Here is an 18,631-nt window from a genome sequence, read left to right as displayed (position 1 = left end):
CAGGGGAGGGCCACGGGCGGGAGCTAGAACAAGGACTCCCGAGGGAAGTCCCCCGGGAGGGGGAGCGCCCCTCTGGCGTTTGGAGTGGGGTGTCAAGTGATGGGGGAGGTGTGGGCAGGGGTGGAAGGGCCACGGCAAAGGAGACTCCCAGAGGGAGGGCACACCTTTGATTGGGAAGGGCGAAGACCCCTGGAAATCCAGAGAACGCAGCTGCTAGCTATCCAGATAGAGAACGCAGCTGCTAGTCCTAGCTAGCTAGCTCTCTGAGTTTTCTCCTCTCCTGATTTTGACCATTTAGCAGGTTTCCCTTCTTTGTGGTCACCTTTCCCTTGTAGGTGTTGTAAACCAACCACCTTTCACCCAGGTACTGGCCATATTCTGACTAAGAGATCTCTAGAAGAGACTGGAAACTCCCATCTTTTTTATAGCATAGCTCATACAGTGGACAGATTAATGGATTCGCTAATCCTTAACATTGCAAAGGAAGGAGTTTGGGGTGGTCTTCCCTGCCCCTGCTGTAGGATAGCACCAGGCTTCTGCTTGATGTCTTGCTTCCTAACCTTGGTTGAAATTTGTGCCTTTCAATAGTTTTCAAATCTCGTCCACCCCAGGAAGAACCTCCGTGGTATTAGGAGTACCACAGTTCCAAACATAGGTGAGTGCTGTTTGGCTAAAGCAGACCGGCTTGATTAAAGAGCTTTGCTTTCAGCCTGTATCTGCCAGCTGAAATAGCTTTGGCTCCTTTAATTTACATACAAGATCCTCCACCACCTTCCCAATCACTCCACTCTTCCTGGAGATAACTCTGTTTGCATACACTAAAACCTGTGAGAAATTTTGAGAGTGCGCTGTATTTTTTTTTCAACGTTTTTCTTTACATTTATTATTTCTCTCTTGCCCTTTTAGACGGCTCTCTTAACACCGAAGAAGATGATGAAGAAGACGATGTAGGTAAGAGACGTTTGTTTGCATGTTCTTTCTAACATTGCTTGGTTTATCATCCCTTTAACAATAGTAATGAGTGGGAGTGCATTGGGAAAGCACTATCTTTGCTTTATTTTTGAGTGAATACAATCAGGCAAAAATATTAAATTAGGAGGGGGTATATTTCTTTAGACGAAATGGAAACTGCAAGGAATGGGCTAAGAATCTTCACTTTTTGCAAAGAATTAGGTCCTGTCATGATTAGATGTTGGTTTGCTCAAGGTCAGGGATTGGTGCAACAGAGCATAAGAAACTGGACCTTTGTGAAAGAGGGAATTCTCAGTGCTGTGGCATTCCTTCTAGAACTTTCTTTTAGAAGAAAAATGAGAGTAAGTGGCAGCTGTTTTGTATATTTCTACCGAATGTGAGAAAACAGTTAATTAGATGCCATTTAGGAGGCTTGATGTCCCCTTTTGTTTGTGCTTTTCTAGTGGATTTGGCAGCCAACTCACTCTTAAACAAGTTAATCCGTCAGTCCTTAGTAGAATCCAGCCACCGAGTAGAAGTCTTACAAAAGGATCCCAGCTCTCCACTCTACTCGGTGAAAACATTTGAAGAACTACGGCTGTGAGTATCTTAACTCTCAGTATGTAAGAATGCTTATGCTAGCAAGAACTAACTACTTCACTTTGGAATGACCTAGGTCACACACATCTGAGTATGTCTCTGAGGGTGTTTCCCATGGGGTTTAGGTGAGGAGGAACGAGCATCTGCTTGTGGGTGGGTGGCACTGTCTCATGGCCTGGGGTCTCTGAGTAAAACGTAGGACAGGAGAAAGCAAGCGAGTGTTAGCATTGTCTCTCTGTTTTCTGACAGCAGACACAGTGAGACCAGCAACCTCACACTCTCACCATTGTGGGCTCTACCCCTTCTTAAACCATGAGCTCAAATCCTTCTGAAGCTGCTTCTCTTGAGCACTGTGTCATAGGAAAGTGATAATGCTTAATTGCAAAGTGGCTTACCTCAGAAGTGTACCTTTCAAGTGTGCATTTCTGAAGGCTGCTGGTACACGTACTAATGAGGCTGCTGACCAGCAGAGGCTTTACAAGTTTGAGAATTTTTATTTACTTACTTACTTACTTACTTACTTATTTATTTAGCTATCTATCTATGTACCCATCTATTTATTTATTATTTTACAGAAAGGAAGAGTTACTAAAAGGGATTTATGCAATGGGATTTAACAGACCATCCAAAATCCAAGAGATGGCCCTCCCTATGATGCTCGCACATCCGTGAGTTTACAGGGTAGTGGTCTTCCAAGTTGGTTACTTTTGGTTTCTTCTATTTATGCCCAGGATCTTATATTCAATTTATACCCAGCCCGCTTCTCTTTTTCACAGTCCCCAGAACCTCATAGCACAAAGCCAGTCGGGAACTGGAAAAACAGCCGCCTTTGTCTTAGCAATGCTAAGCAGAGTGAATGCCTTGGAATTGTTTCCACAGGTAAGGAAGAGCTCTGGTGGAAATAATTGTAACTGTGATGCCAACAGTGTTTCAGCAATGCCTGGTCTTTCTGCACATATATGATTACCGCAGTAAAATGAAGAATAGGCATTCCTTCATAAAATCCTAGAGTGTTGGGGAGAGTACAGGGCTAGTACCAAGTAATACATAGCCCCAACCTTGGAGTCCAGCTACCTCCAGTTCCTGCCTGGCCACCACTGCCCGCCTAGCTGAGTGCCCGGGGCCAGTTAGTAAATCTCCCTGGGTCTGTTTTCTCTCTGCAAAGTCAGCACTCGAAAGGCATGGATCATCATCGATCTCTTCACGCTCGACTCCTCATACCCAGTGCAGCCTGCATTGTAGAGACAATTCCTTAAGCATTGAATGATAAATGAATGTGTGAGTGTTTTCCCCCTAAAGTCATCCTGTGATTCAGTGAAACCACCTACACTTTCATCACTGTGCTTGGAATAAGTAAGCACATAATGATGGTGGCTGCTGGCTGGAGGGTCAGAAGGGCATACAGTTCACTCCTTTATCAGAAACTCTTGGGGGCAAAGTGCTGTGGGATGGTCTGTATGTCAAATGTGTCGCTCTGATTGGTTAAAATAAATAAAATGCTGATTGGCCAATAGCCAGGCAGGAAGGATAGGGTAGGCGGGACAAGGAAAAGAGAATGCTGGGAAGTGAAGGCTGGAGGGGGAGATACCGCCATGAGAAGAAAGTTGTAAAGTAATGGTAAGCCACGAGCCACTTGGCAAAGTATAGATGAATAGAAATGGGTTAATTTAAGATAAAAGAAACAGACAACAAGAAGCCTGCCATGGCCATACAGTTTGTAAACAATATAAGTCTCTATGTATTTACTTGGTTGGGTCTGAGTGACTGTGGGACTGGCAGGTAAGAGAGATTTGTCCTGACTGTGGGCAGGCAGGAAAACTCTAACTACAGCAAAGTGTCTTCCTGAGGTCACAGAGTGACTGGTAGAGGCACCCAGCTCACAGTTCTAGCCTCATTTCTTTTCACAAAAAAGAATCTGGTCCTGTTTTCCTCTTTCCTCCAAAGGACACTTAGAAAGTTCTTTCCCGGGCTGACTTCCCATATATGCTAAAAGCCTTTCCCAGTCAGCTGCCAGTGAGTCCTAGAAATGTGATGGGGGCCAAGACAGGAAGTGTGCTTTCCACATAGTGTCACTGAAATTTATATTGAAACTGTGGTATCCATTCAATTATTCAAGAGAGCCATACTTGAGCCTATGTTATGGAAATGTGTATTTCTTTGTATATTTGTATTTATATACTTTGGTAGCTGCCTTCTCTACCATAGACCCTGCACATGAACACATTAAATAATCACTAGTTTTGTTGGGAATCTCCCCCTGGATCTGCCTTCTCCAGACCCCACCCAAAGAAAGCACACCAAGCAGTGGATCCTTCCCCCAGAGGGTAGTTAAGGCTCCTCCTCGGGAGCAGCCATGTGGTTCTCCCGCTTCCCCTGAGACCACCCGGAATGCTTTGCTTGGATTAAACCTGGATCTAGTAGGTCTTGCCTATTGCATTGGTGGAGTCACCAGTCCCTCAGGATACTTTTCTTGTCACGTTCCTTCTATCAGAATCTTCATTCTAGGGTCACTACTTCTACAGGAGATGAACTAGCAAATGGGCGTGGGGAGGTATTATTCTGGCAGGACTCTGCATTTATAATGTGGATTAAGCAAAGCATGCTGGAGACAGGCAGATAGACTCTTAAGAGCAAGTAAGAGGTGATAGGTATTGTACAAGCTATGGTTTATCTTGCCTTCTTCATGGATTCCCAGCTCCCTATAGCCCTTTCTCTCTCCAACAAAAGACAGTGACCAGTAACTTGTGTTTCTAAATAGCCCTGTAGAGAGGAATATATAAAGTAACTATTTCTTCTCCCTTCAGCTCCAACCCCTCTCCCCAGTATTCACCTCAAACCTATCAGCTATTTATCAACTGTCAAATTATATTCAATTTAAAATGTTTCATTCAGCTAATATCTTCAGTGACATTTCTATGCCTCTTCCCATACAACTTTTGATTGTGGTTCAAATTTGAGCAGTGGCTTGTATGAACCTTCCCCCTCCCCTTTTGTGTCTCACAGTGCCTCTGCCTGGCTCCTACCTATGAACTGGCTCTGCAGACTGGCCGTGTGGTTGAGAGGATGGGGAAATTCTGTGTGGATGTTGAAGTGATGTATGCCATTCGAGGAAATCGAAGTATGTACCAGTCAGCCTGTCTTGGCTATTTGTTAAATCCTGGCTTCACACCTAACTTCCCTGCTTTCTCATCTCTAAAGTGGGGGGAAATATTTTAAATGATAAGTGGTCCAGACTTAAGCACTGGTGAAGTCTGGACACAGCAAACAGTTCATTATTTCCACACCTTATAAGAGGATGCCCTTTTTATAGTCTGCTTTTTGAGACTTGCTGGTTTTGTGCCAAACAAATTTAATTGGAGATTTTTCTTTAAAATACTACATGCTTATCATGGAAACTGAAACTTTAAAGGATGAAGATTAGGAGTTGGAAGTCTGCTCTTCTTTGCCCCAGGAAAAGGACAGGAAGCCAGTGTTTGCTCTTCCTTGGGCCCATGCAGATACATCTGCACATCTGTTTCATTGAGTGCTCACATAATGGAAGCATGTCACACCACCCTCTCTCTGACTGACTTCACAGCATCCCATATTTTTTACCTCAAGACTATTATTGAATGTTTTGTTGATTCCCTTTTGGAAAGGCTTTGTGGTTTAGAGGGTTTATTTTTGTTTTGGGGTACTGAAGATAGACACTGGGGCCTTGTGCATGCCAGCTGAGTGCTCTCATCCAGTGTACCCCAGTTCTTGTAGCTGAAATGGATCTCTCAGCTCATGCAGTGGCAGGCTGACCATGAGCCTCCCCGCTACCGCACTCTCCAGAGCACCTAGTGTTCCCTGCCTGTCCTGCCACGCCTCACCAGTTTCCCCACAGCCACACTGTTATTTCCACAGGAAAGTCGGAATGTGGTTTTGTTTGTTTGTTTTGCTTTTGGTTTGGTTTGGGTTTTTTTTTGTTATTGTTGTTGGTTGTTTGGTTTGGTTTTGGGGTGTTCTTTTTTTGGGGGGTTGTTTTGTTTTGTTTTTGTTATTTGAGACAGTGCCTTACTTTGTTGCCCTGGATGGTCTTGAACTATGTAAGCAAGTGATCATCTCACTTCAGTTTCCTGAGTAGCAGGGCCTACAGGATGCCACCATATCCATTTTATCTAAGTATAGCTTTTTAAATGACCACGGAGCACAATCAAATATATAGGGCTATTATTACCATAAACCTAAAAGTCTGAAATCCATCCTAAAATTCTGCAGAATCTAAATACACTCTTGACCCGCAGGGTTTGCCCTTGAAAAGTGATGCTGTGCTATGCTCTTGCCACCGAGCACCACGTCACATCACCCTGGCCTGTCTCCTGTCACAGTGAGTCCAGCTGTTTTGATCTACAGGAACACTTAAAACCCTTTTCTCCACAGTTCCTCGGGGCACTGAAATCACCAAACAGATTATAATTGGTACTCCTGGGACTGTCCTAGATTGGTGCTTCAAGCGAAAATTGATTGATTTGACTAAGATCCGTGTATTTGTCCTGGATGAAGCAGATGTGATGATTGACACCCAAGGATTCTCAGATCAGAGTATTCGTATCCAAAGGTAACCTTCACGTTCATCCGTACCTCCTGGATTTTCAGTCTAAATGATCAGTTTTGTTTCTCTGCCCTTCCGAATTACTTCCATGGCTTAATTTCTGCTATTGTCACCTCCAGACTGACTTTGGGTTTGTCTTAGTCTCACCGGCTCAGGGCCCCCTCAGACTGCTGTAATGCCTGCCTTCACTGGGCGTGCTTCTCTGCTATATGTTTGCAGTGCAGATTTACAGGTGAAGTTTCCATCCTGGGTTGCACAAGGTTTGCCAATCATGTTTTATATCCTAGCAGAATCCTGAAGGAATCTGCTGAAGGCTGCCTTCAGGATGTGATGGTCATTGGGCTAGAATAGAAAACACGTGGTGTTGGAGCAGGTCTTGTCCTGACTCCACTTCTAGTGTGTAAGTAAATTATACCATTTCCCCAGATTTCTCTAACTAATCACCCAAAGGGCTTCTGATAACACATTTCTGGGCCCTTCCTCACACTCACTGCATTGAGATTTGGGGAGGGAAGTTAAGAATCTGCCTTGCACTTTTTTTTTCTTTCTTTTTTAATAAAGTTAAGGTGGTGGTGCATGCCTTAAATCTCAATACTCAGGAGGCACAGGCAGGTGGATCCTCTCTGTGAGTTGGAGGCCAGCCTGATCTACAAAGCAAGTTCCAGGACAGCCAGGGCTGTTACACAGAGAAACCGTGTCTCAAGGGGGGAAAGTGCTGTTTACTCACCTTTAAATTCAGTAGTATTGAAAGTCATGATGAGGGAGACAGAAGTCCCTGCCCGCTCAGTCCTCAGAACATGCCTGTCTTTTCTGACGCCAACTCTGCTCACATTACTGTTTCCTGATGGAAAGTCATCGTCTCCTTACTTCTCAGTGTAGAAAGTAGCCCTGAATTCTTTTAAACTACTACCCATGCCTGCTCTCTACCCTCTCTCAGTGGTTAAATCCTAAGAGTTTGATTATGCCAACACGGTTTATGTCATTCCGAGTATACATGCACATGTAGGCACACACTGTTGGCTGCTGGTCCAGTAGTGTAGTTATTATTGTGTTTTTATTACACAACTTTTCCTTGACTATTGTCTTTTTCCCATGCATTAGCCCTGTGTAGGGATCTTTAGCTTTTCCCTAACTATTCCGTCAGATGTGTCATATGCAAGACATTTCTTCACATAGTCAATCATGTTTTTTGTGTTTATAATTTTTAATATTTCTTTTATTTTGAGATTATAATATAATTATATTATTTCCTCCTTTCCTCCCTCCAAACCACCCCATTTAGCCTTCTTTGCTCTCTTTCAAATTCATGGCTTCTTTTTAAAAAATTATTATTACATGCATATATGTATGTGTTTGTACAAGTATTCCTCAGTAAAACCTGCTTGGTCTGTATAATGTTATTTGTATGTGTGTTTTCAGGGCTGACCATTTGGTACTAGGCAACCAATTGGTGTGCTCTGCCCTAGGGAAGACTTTTTCCTGCTCCCAACATTGCTTATGACCTCTAGTATTTTGTGTAGGGTTGAAGCCCACAGTACATACAGTCCTCACCCCAGGAAACTTTCTCTTTGCAACAGACAGAGACCATTATAGAAAACCACAACTGATCAAATGGAGAGTTGTAGAGCTAAGACTCATTAGCTACATCTACAAAAATCTCCCCCACATAAGGCTCAGGGATCATTGAGGACGAGGGGAGACTGTAAGAGCCCAAGGAACAGGTAGTCTACTGTGATACCGTGTAATGTCAAAGGCTCCAGCCATAAAGTGTCACTGACATGGCTGCCTGAACATGAGCTGAGCAAGGACAGCAGCAGTAGTCATGCCAGAGTGGATGGAGAACGTCCATGAGGCCTCGAATATGTTTTAGTCATTGACTTCTGTTTATCCAGGAGGTCTCTCCAGGTCCCCTCCTGCCTGCCTGAGTGTCCAGCCCTGATGTGTACTTTAATCATGGCTGTGCTGTTGCTCCTTTGCTGCTTTGCATCTCCCAGTCCCTGGGTTCCTGTGTAATTTCCTGAATGTGCTGGGTTGTATTTTCTGATCTCCTTTAAAGTGCGTAAGAAGTTGTGGGTTGATTTTGCTTTTTAGCTTATATGTGTCTCAAAATGTTTTTACTGTCTTGTAAGTCTGGTCTCTGTTGCATAGGAGTCCTGTATTGAAAAACCATTCTTCCTCCCAATTTCAGGTGCATTGTTGAAAAACAGTTTTCCCTGGGTAACTTTATGTGTAATCAGTACTGTGAGCTTCTGCTTCTGTGGCTAAGAGGTTGGACGTCACCCTGCTCCCCTAGACCTTGATCTTAGCCTACCATTGGGGTCTCCTGCTGCTTCCAGATCCTGATAGTTCTCACTGGAGTTTGTTAAATTTATTATCAAACCTTGTGCCTGCAAGTTCTGGAAATTCTCTGAAGTTGCTTCTTTTCCTAGAGAGAGCCAGTCTAGGACATAGTCATCGCAAACAAGAAGTACTAAAAAAGGAAATAATTATACACATGTTACTAAAAAGCAAGGGTTGCTATTTCTGTTTCCTGGTGATCCATTCTCTATTCTCTTTCTCACTGTGTTTCCATTTTGGAGAAAGACATCTGTTTTCATTTATTGTACATCTTTCCAGAGACACCAACAGTGTAGTCACCATATGAGTACATATCTTCCTAGTTAAAGGTCTTTCTAAGTGCAAACTTTAAACTTAAAAGTGGCCCAAAACTTCAAAAATGAAAGTCTCAATATCATGGTCAGACATTACATGTCTTTTAAAATGTCAGGTGCAAAATATGCAAGACATGTAGCTGCTAGGACCAATTTTGTTTTGTCTGATAGAGAATTTATGGGATGAATAGAATTTGCCAGAATTTTTATTTACACACTACTACTAGTTTGTATTTGGGTAAGATATGAGCAAACCTGTCTTTTATTTTCTTTGTTTTAGAAAAAGTTCATAAATCTCATCTCCATTTTTAAGATTGAAATATCTTAGACTGTGTGTGTGTGTGTGTGTGTGTGTGTGTGTGTGTGTGTGTGTGTGTCTTGAGGAAGACTTTTTCTGCAGCCCAGGCTGACCTGGGACTAACTATATAGCCCAGCCTGTCCTCAAACTCATGACAGTCCTACCTCACCCTCCTAACTGCTGAAATTGAAGGTGTCAGCCAACATGTTTGACAGGGACATATTTTTGTTGCTAGGGTGTGGTGTAGCATGGATTACACCTCTGAAGCAGATTTAGAAGAATCAGCTCTCACACAGAAAGCTGTGTCATCTGTTACTGGCATTCTGCCTTTCCTCACTCACAGAACAATTTATTTCTATAAACCGTGTCTCCCCGTACCCTTTATTGAAATTAGATTCTTTGTGCATACAGTATATCCTGATTATAGTTTTCCTTCCTTCATTCCTCCAAGTTCCTCCCCATCTTCCCTCTCTAGATCCACCACCCCCTTTCTGTCTCTCATTAGAAAAGAACAGGTTTCTAAGAGATAACAACCAAACATAACAAAATAAAATATAATACGATGAAGCAAAAACTTTCATCTGAAAATTGAACATGGCAACCCAACTGGAGGAAAAGAGTCCCAGGAGCAGGCACAAGAGTCAGAGACCCACTTGTTCTCACACTCAAGAGTCCCATGAAAATGCTAAGCTGAAAGCTGTAATGTATACTCAGAGGGCCTGGTGCAGACCCGCGTCAGCCCTGAGCTCGCTGCTTCAGTCTCTGAGTTCATATGAGCCTTGCTCAAGAGGGCCTTGTTCTCCTGGTGTCCCCCATCCCCTCTGGCTCTGACACTCTTTCTGCCTCCTCTTCTGTGGGGTTCCTTGAGCTCTGGGATGAAGGATTTGATGGGGACATCCCACTTAGTTTTGTATAAACCAGGTCTTAAATTTTCTCTACTTAAGACTCATTTTCACTGAAGAAATTTTTTACATGACTCCAAATTTTTAGGTATATAAGTACACATGTCAAGCATTTACTGAAAATGAGTCATAAAAAGATTTATTTTAAAAGTTTGTTAGTATGCATATAATTTTACCACTAATGATAAAAATACAATTTGCATAACAGATGGATGTGCCTTTTATCTTTATATCAAGAATTAAATATTGCCTGAAACAAGTTATTCAATATTTTCTAGAGTTCATTGATATTTTTATTTTTTTATAAATATTTATTTATTATGTATACAGCATGTATGACCAACCAGAAGAGGGCACCAGACCTTTATTACAGACAGTTGTGAGCCACCATGTGGTTACTGCAATTGAACTCAGGACCTCTGGAAGAGCAGTCAGTGCTCTTAACCTCTGAGCCATCTCTCCAGCCCTCATTGATATTTTTAAATTTCCAATGTTGAAAATACCATTTTGCTTAAGTATTTAATATAAATATCAGAAATATGTTTCATACCATTTTGGAAAATTTTTTCCTAACCTTGAGTCACAGTTAATTTTTTTTTTAATGAAATTCAAGCTAATAACTCAGGAAATTTTAAAATCAAATAGCCCAGCAATTACAACATACTGATTTGATAAGAACATGTTAAGGAATGTTTTTGTGAGAGCAGAAAGCCTTGTAGGGAGCTCATACGCATACAGTAGTGACCAGTTTGAGCTGAGTGTCTCAAGCAGTAGTTATTGGTATTTTGTATGGCATCAGTGGCACACACAGCACAGAGTGAAGCTGCCATGTGCTCAGAACCAAGACAACAGTGAAACCACACTATGCACCCCAGGCAAGCTCTGCTAGAAACACCTCAGGTTCATTACATGTTTGATTTTGAACTAATTGTTGGCCTCTGCCCGCTCAGATATCTTTTTACTGAATTGCAGACTATTTCACACCCCCCACATTCAGTTATACAACCCAGATGGGGTCACAGCGCACAGTGGAAGATGCTTTCTGTAAGCCCTGAGCTGCAGCTACTCCATGTCATGGAGATAGATCCCAGGGACAACACTCTAACACATGTTCATTTGGGCGCTATGGCTGAGCTAATTGAGGGGCTACTGTTTTCACCTTGGCACTGGGCTCACCTTTAGAAATTTGAAAGCACTGCCTTTCTGTACCTAAACTCACAAGTCTGTCTGTGCACTGGCCTCTTGCATCCCTGACCCTAGCGCCTAGTTAAACCTTGCCTCCAGGTCCTGTTGAATCGGGCGTTTGTTGTGCACTTCCTTCGACTGAGGTTAAAATGGCAGTCTTGGCTTGCTTTTCCCTGTCTCAATCCTACTGGCGGTATTTTCTGGTTGTTTCTTTTCTTGTGTTATGGACACATCGTTCACCTTCCCTCGCTGAGGGTACTAATTTCAGTATTGTTGCAGGGTGGTGGTGCTGCTCTCTTTGTTTCCGTCTAGTCCCAGTTTTGAACATCGTCTGATCTGGCCAGCTCTCCTGTTTTGTTTGTTTGCTGCATCCATCTTTCACAAAAGGTGGACCTTTCTTCTCCCCATCTGGCAGTGCTTGCCAACTCTTTCCTAATCTGAGGGACTAAAATCCCAGGATACAGTTCCTGAGTGACGGTGGTTGTCATATGGGGGCAGAACTAGGTGATGCTCTGACCTTCTTCCAGGAGGCAGCAGCGCTTGGCTGCTGGCAGTCTGGACGAGAAGAGCTACCAGAAAGTGTGCATGCTTTCATTTGATTTGTTCCCTTCGGCCACATGACTCATTCCACCTATCATTAAGGCTCCTATCTCCAAATATGGAGTTTCTGCACTAGTCTCCTAGTAGTAAGTGCTTAGCTGCTGTGTAAGGGACCCAATTGTTTGTTCATTAGGGCTAGAGGTCAGGCAGGGGAGACTCCCCTCTCGCTGCCCTCTAACCAGTAAGTTAGTGTGTTTACGTTGTAGAGTAAGAGTCAGAACTCACAATTTAGTAGTCAAATGGGGCTTCTGAAAAGATCCCTCTTATTTCCTACTCAGGAGAAAGCTGTGTAATAGTTAGAGCACTTATGTTGGTTGCTCAGCACTCCCTATTTTGATTTCCTTTCTTTTGGTTGTTAAAACAGTTCATTTAAGTGGTTCCTTTCATTATTCCCTTTAGATGTACTCCCAGTAGGGGAGATCGGCATATGTGACTGCTGACCCTCCAGAATGCTCTGAGATTCCCATCTCACATATATTGTTCCAAATTCTTGGTGGCAGATAGGGACAGGATGTTTGACTTGTTGCTGATCACAGCGCCACCACGTATGTTCACAAGTATGCCAGTGTTTGAGGAGTGACAGCCTGACAGCTGAGTGACGGCCATCTTCCGTTCTCTTTCAGAGCTTTACCCTCCGAATGCCAGATGCTCCTCTTTTCGGCAACCTTCGAGGACTCTGTGTGGCAGTTTGCTGAACGAATCATTCCTGACCCCAATGTTATCAAGTTACGAAAAGAGGAACTGACCCTGAACAACATCCGACAGTATTATGTGTTGTGTGAAAACAGAAAAGACAAATATCAAGCCCTGTGTAACATCTATGGCGGCATCACCATTGGCCAGGCCATCATCTTCTGCCAGGCAAGCCTGCTGCCTGTGTCTTTGCCATGGACAGATTCCATACACGTGCACGGGGAGACTGTACCATGAGTAAATGCCATCGAGCCAGGCACTGTATTCACTTTAACCCTCAGAACAGCTTTGAATAGAATCTTCAGCTTCGGGGTGAAACTTAGGAAGGTTGGCTGATGGGATAGATCTTAAATAAAGGTCCCTTTTAGAAACCCTGCCACTAACACATCTACACTTGGCTTTTCCTGTAGCTTTTCCAAGTCTGTGTTGTTACTTATACTTACCTATCCCACTATGTTTATTTTATGTGGGCTGGTGGGGGGAGTTGTGTTGTGTTTGCGTTTTGCTATCGGACCCTTTTCATGCTCATATACTTTCTTTTCATTCCTACCATGTGAACATGCTTAGCATTATGAGCAGGGTGTTGAGACATAACCCCTGCTCTAGACAGGCACCTGCTGGCATGTGGACAGAACTGAAATCCTCTGTAGAATGTAAACAAGTTCAGCTCTGCCCCAAAATAGCCATGTAAACTTAGCTTTGGAATTGTTTTCTTTTTGGTCCATTTAACAAAGATGATGATGATGATACAGATGCAGACATGGGTAGCTATTTTATTGTGTACATAAAATATGTTAATCACATGGCTCCTGCAAAGAACTTTTGTAGTGTTTGTTGGTTTGGCTTGGTCATCAGAAAAGAAGGCCAAAGCTTGGTCAAGTTGAGAGACTGTGAGTCTTCAAATCGCAGAGAATGGCATGCCACAGTCTAGACCTTCTTGGAAGACTGAGGGAGAAGGAAACAAACCCTCTGTGGCTTCCCCCTTCACCCATGAGCGTAATGGGGCAGCCAGTCTGCTTAGACTCATGCTATGATTTCTCTCATAGACGCGGCGAAATGCCAAGTGGCTGACTGTGGAGATGATGCAGGATGGCCACCAGGTGTCCTTGCTAAGTGGGGAACTCACAGTGGAGCAGCGAGCTTCTATCATCCAGAGGTTCCGAGATGGCAAAGAGAAGGTCCTTATAACAACCAATGTCTGTGCTCGAGGTTTGTGAAAGTTGAGTGTTGCTGGGAAATGTATGCAGTCATAGAAACACCACTGTAATCAAATCAGAACCCGCCACCTCCCCAGCATTTTCCTGGCTTTCTCTGCACCCAGTCTCCTCCCAGCACATAGTCTCTGGCAACGAGATGAGATTTCTCTTCCAGCTGCTGCCTGCATTGGCTCATACAGTGTAGAGCCTTTGTATCTGGCCTGTCCACCTAGCATGATGCTGCTGAATTTCCCCAGCTTTGTTTGCTAAGGCAACAGTAGTTTTGTTCCTCAATAGTACTCCATTGATAGCTCAGTCATTTACCAGTTGGGTATTTGAATTGCTTGCAGCTAGGGGTTACTTTGAATGTATCTGCAATTCATGTGTAGGTCTTTGTATCCACGCATGTCTTCCTTTCTCTTGGGTAAATACCTCACTGTGGAACTGCTTTCTAAGAAACTGCAGCTCTTCCACTGTGTCTCAACCACTGTGCATTCCCACCAGCAGGGTGCGCGCCCATTGATGATGTTCCATGCCCTTGTCATTCATTAATTTTGTCAGTTTCTTGTTTCAACGGTTCAGATGGATGTGTATCGTATCTCCATGTGGTTTGAATTTGCATTACCCTAATAATGCCAACATTATTAGTAACTCAGGTGTTTCGAGTTTTAAATTTACAGTTTCGGGCTGAGGAGTGCTAAGAAAGAGGACTGCCTATTTTTTTTATCCTTCTTATATTGTTGCTTGGACCCTGTATTAAAATTGGACCCCAGACGCTAGGTCAGCCTGTACTCAAACCACGTTCTCTAGGTCAGCCTGTACTCAAACCACGTTCTCTGGGTCATTGAATAGAACAAAGGGCCTGCTCTACTAGCCTTGTCCTGGGAGCCTAGGCTCCCTGAAAAAGAGTGAAGCTCCTGGCCCTTGGGAACTGTTCTTGCCTGGAGCTATCCAAAGAGACTTTGTGCTGTCCAGATGGTGGCCACTAGCTAACTGTATCAGCTTTTGAGCACTTGAAATATCACAGTATGACTGAGGAACTGGATTCTTTTTAATTTGGCTAATTTAAATGTGAATGGTCATATGAAGTTTTATGGTTTCCTTTTTGGACAGAACAGTCTCAGGCCCTAGTGGGGGAAATGGCAAAGAAAGCTCCAGGCTGAAGGCTCAGAGCAGAGAGGGCAAGATGATGACATGGGCAGCCTGTCAGTGTGGACATGGAGGCCCAGACGACAGAGAGGTGTCCTAGGCAGCACTGGGGCTGAGGTATTGAAGAGAGGAGAAAGTTCAGATTGTTTTTAAATGCTGGGGATCGAACTCAGGGCCTTGTGCTTGCTAGGTGGGCACTCTACCACTGAACCACAGCACTAGCAAGAATAGGTCAATTGGGTGGGAAAATACGGTGGCTTTAGAAAATGCCTAGCCCTTGTAACTGGAACAGAACATGGAGATGAGGTCGTGAGCCAGCCGGTAGGCGTGTGAGGACTTGAGGAGCGTGTATTCTAGGCTGTGAGCACAAGTGCCCTGGACATTGCTGTGGTGGCTGTCCTAGGTGACGCTAGAAGAGCGGGAGCAGAGACTGAGGGAAAGCATTGTAACGTGGGGTGCAACAGGGAAGGGGTGAAAAGACATGCTGAGAACACAGCCCTGGAGTAGAGTTGAGCTGCACCCCATGATGGGTAAGAAGACCCCAGACCTACGAGCCTGCGGGGGAAGTGGGGAAGAGCTTGGCCTTGTAGGCTTGGTGAGGGCCTCTCTCTCCCTCTCTCTCTCTCTCTCTCCCTCTCTCTCTCTCTCTCCCCCTCCCTCTCTCTCTCTCTCTCCCCCCTTCCCCCACTCACATAACATGCTTTGTACCTGTTTAGATTTCTGCAGAATTAGCCTTGATTAGCTTGATTGCTACCCAGCATCACAGACACCACAGTGCACAAGCAAACTGACCTATTTTATGACCCTCTAGTGAGAATTCCTTTGGCAAATACAGTTCTTGGTGGATTTGTCCTGAAGAAGTTATTGCAAAACCCTATAGTGTCTTTCTTCTCCTAGGAATTGACGTGAAGCAGGTCACCATCGTTGTGAACTTTGACCTTCCTGTAAATCAATCAGAAGAGCCTGACTATGAGACCTACCTCCACCGTATAGGACGGACAGGACGCTTTGGGAAGAAAGGTCTCGCCTTCAACATGATTGAAGTGGATAAGCTGCCCTTGCTTATGAAAATACAGGACCACTTCAGTAAGTAGCAGGCTTTCGCATGCACAGTAGGAGCCCCAGACTTGCTCGAACTGTCCATGAGGGCAGTGAGAGGTTGTGTGAAACAGAAGCCACGAGAGAATAGCTTCTAGTTCATAGGATGAAAGTCAGAACATAGGTCAAATGGTTACATAATTCCTTTATGGTTAAATAGAAGTTTAACTGTCAAGTAGAATTCACACAAGCTCATTCTGTAGAATTTTATGTCCATAGAGCAACACCACAAAGTAATGACACCCTTTAGGATTTATTGTGTCCCAACTTCCTCTTTTACAGTTTCTCCTTCTGTTGTCTCACCCTCTCAGACAGGACAGTCCTGACTTCTGAGCTTTGCAACCTTTCCCAGCCCCACATCTAAACAAGCAGGCTCAGCTAGTCTGCTAGGCCCCAGAACTGTCAGAATGCACTCATGGGAATGTCAAGGGTTACATCACTTGACATTAGCTGTACCCCCTCCCCTGCAGAAGCCAAGTGTGGTGGTACACACCTTTAATACCAGCGCTCTGGAGGCAGAGGCAGAAGGATCTCTGTGAGTTCAAGGCAGCCTGGTCTACATAGTGAGTTCCAGGACAGGCTAGCCACATAGTAAGACTGTCTTGAACAAACAAACAAACAAACAAAAATTATCTCAAGCCCAAGAGAGCTGCGTAGGTGGTTTTTCATTTAGATTATATGGTCATACCTGTTTATGAACCTGGCCACAGATAATGGTGGGGAGCATGGCAAGAAGGCATTAAGTACCATCTTCTCGGATGGGACTTTGTTGGAAGCAGCAAGCACACTCCCCAGGAAGTGGACTCACCGAACGTTGGAATGGAATTTGTAAAGGTTTTCAGGCTGGCTGCTGCACATCCCACTGACCCTTACTGCTTAGGCACCCCATCTTAAACCACCTGAGTGGCTAGGAGAGAAGCACCCATGCAGGCCACTACTGCTATGCTGAACTCTTGGGAAGTAACTCCAGTGAGGAGGCTTGGTCCGCCCCATTTTTCTCACTGTCAGCAAAGCCTCTTGACTCAAGGTATCCAGACATGTACACTCTGGATCCAGTACATTTGCTGCTGTTTTAGTTTATGTGGGCCAACTATTTGGAAAGTGTCTGTTACTCATTTAGGGCTTTCTATACAAAATATTACAGGAGCAGGGTGTTTGTTTGTTTGTTTGTTGAGACAGGGTCTCACTATGTAGCCCTGGCTGCCCTGGAACTCACTCTGCAGACCAGGCTGGCCTCAAACTGACAAGAGATCCACCTGCCTCTGCCTCCTGAGTGCTGGGATTAAAGGTGTGCATCACCACACCCTGCTTAGAAACTGTATTTTAAAGGCGTCACTGCTTCCAGTATGGCTGGCTGGAATGAACTTGCATTTAGGACCTGGGATGAGACTGGATCCTTTGTCTTTCGTTCTTTCAGATAGCAATATTAAGCAGCTCGACCCAGAAGACATGGATGAGATTGAAAAGATCGAATATTGAAGAGAGGCCTTTGTTGTTTGTGGGCTTTTCTAGTTTGGGAGAATGTTGCAGCAGGTTTTGAAGATAATTTTCTATGTCGAGGCTCTGTCAAGGTGAAACTGTCACAGACAACAAAATAAATGTCATGGTACTCTTCATTCTAGACCCAAACTGAGTCCAAGTGTGTGACTGTTTAAATGAGCATGCAGGATCCCTTCTTCTAATCTGTTCACAGGTAGCATCTCCCTGAGTTTTGTAGACGGCTTTTCATTTAGAGCATACGATCATACCCATTTATGAACCTGGCCACGAGGGGGCAGTAGAACATCACCAATTTTAGAATTGAAGCTGGCGGGACAGATGGCAAGCCACCCATTTTCAGGCCTCGCTCACAGACTGCCCTTCCTGTGTATCAGTTTCCCCATTCCCACCCCTTGCTCTCAGGCGAAAGGATACTTTAAAATTTTGGAAGAGACAGAATTTTAATATTTCAGGTGACATCCAGAATTTCTGAATATTTTTCTCTTCTGCTTATTACTGTCTTCAAATCAGAAAAGATTTGTTATTTCATAGTCTTTAAAAATGTGGCTTTATTCTAGATATTTCTCAGAAGAGGGCAATGAAGGTTTCAAAAACAGCAAGCCAGGATCTGAGGAGATTGCTGCTGTGTGGGGACAGTGCTGGTTGTATGATCGTAAGAGTCTGAGTTCACATCCCAGCACACAGCTGGGAGCCAGGAACTTAGATCCAGGAACTCACAGGTCAAATCAGTCCAACTGAAATGGCAAGTTCCAGGTTCAGTGGGAGACACTGTCCTGGAACCCAGGTGAAAAGCAGTGATGTCAACCCACAAGCGTCTGCACACACGCACACATGCACACATGCACACATGCATGCACACACACATATATGCACTCACCCATACATATCTCCACACAAACATGCATCACAGAAATGTACTAAAAAATTAAACAGAATAAGCCCAGAAATAACATGTCAGGGAGTCAGTGATGTTGTCTGTAAAAGCTTCATTCATGCACAGTGATCCATACCTGCAGTCCCAGCATTCAGAAAGCGGAGTCGGGGGTTCCCACAAGTTTGAGGCCAGCCTAGTCAACACAGCAAAACCCCATCCCAGAATTTAAAAAAAAAAAAAAAAAAAAAAAAAAAAAAAAAAGTTTGTTTCAAGAAAAATTTAAATCTTCCAAGAGAATCTAGACATTTTTCTGTAAGCAAAAATTTTCTTAATCACCACATATGCTACTTAGAAATTA

General features: G+C 43.9%; 1 protein-coding gene across 3 annotated transcripts in view; it reads left to right on the top strand.

Annotated features, from left to right (window-relative positions):
• Positions 1-18,631, top strand: part of Ddx25 (DEAD-box helicase 25) — a 36,792-nt gene that overhangs the window by 238 nt on the left and 17,923 nt on the right. The window contains exons 1-12 of one of the 3 annotated variants that reach the window (XM_036194003.1): positions 326-364; positions 589-655; positions 907-951; positions 1,416-1,551; positions 2,127-2,219; positions 2,328-2,430; positions 4,555-4,669; positions 5,956-6,133; positions 12,387-12,624; positions 13,503-13,665; positions 15,699-15,887; positions 17,317-17,522. In XM_036194003.1, the coding sequence (XP_036049896.1) occupies positions 2,158-2,219; positions 2,328-2,430; positions 4,555-4,669; positions 5,956-6,133; positions 12,387-12,624; positions 13,503-13,665; positions 15,699-15,887; positions 17,317-17,378 (1,110 nt within the window). In that variant the 5' untranslated portion in view covers positions 326-364; positions 589-655; positions 907-951; positions 1,416-1,551; positions 2,127-2,157 and the 3' untranslated portion in view covers positions 17,379-17,522. Of the gene's footprint in view, positions 1-325; positions 365-588; positions 656-906; positions 952-1,415; positions 1,552-2,126; positions 2,220-2,327; positions 2,431-4,554; positions 4,670-5,955; positions 6,134-12,386; positions 12,625-13,502; positions 13,666-15,698; positions 15,888-17,316; positions 17,523-18,631 lie in introns of those variants that run through there. The other 2 variants (XM_036194000.1, XM_036194002.1) reach the window with 2 other exon arrangements.

Source organism: Onychomys torridus, chromosome 7 (genome assembly GCF_903995425.1).
Source record: "Onychomys torridus chromosome 7, mOncTor1.1, whole genome shotgun sequence".
NCBI lineage: Eukaryota > Metazoa > Chordata > Mammalia > Rodentia > Cricetidae > Onychomys > Onychomys torridus.
Note: the sequence above shows the minus strand (reverse complement) of the source record. Positions and strands in the feature narration are given on the sequence as shown.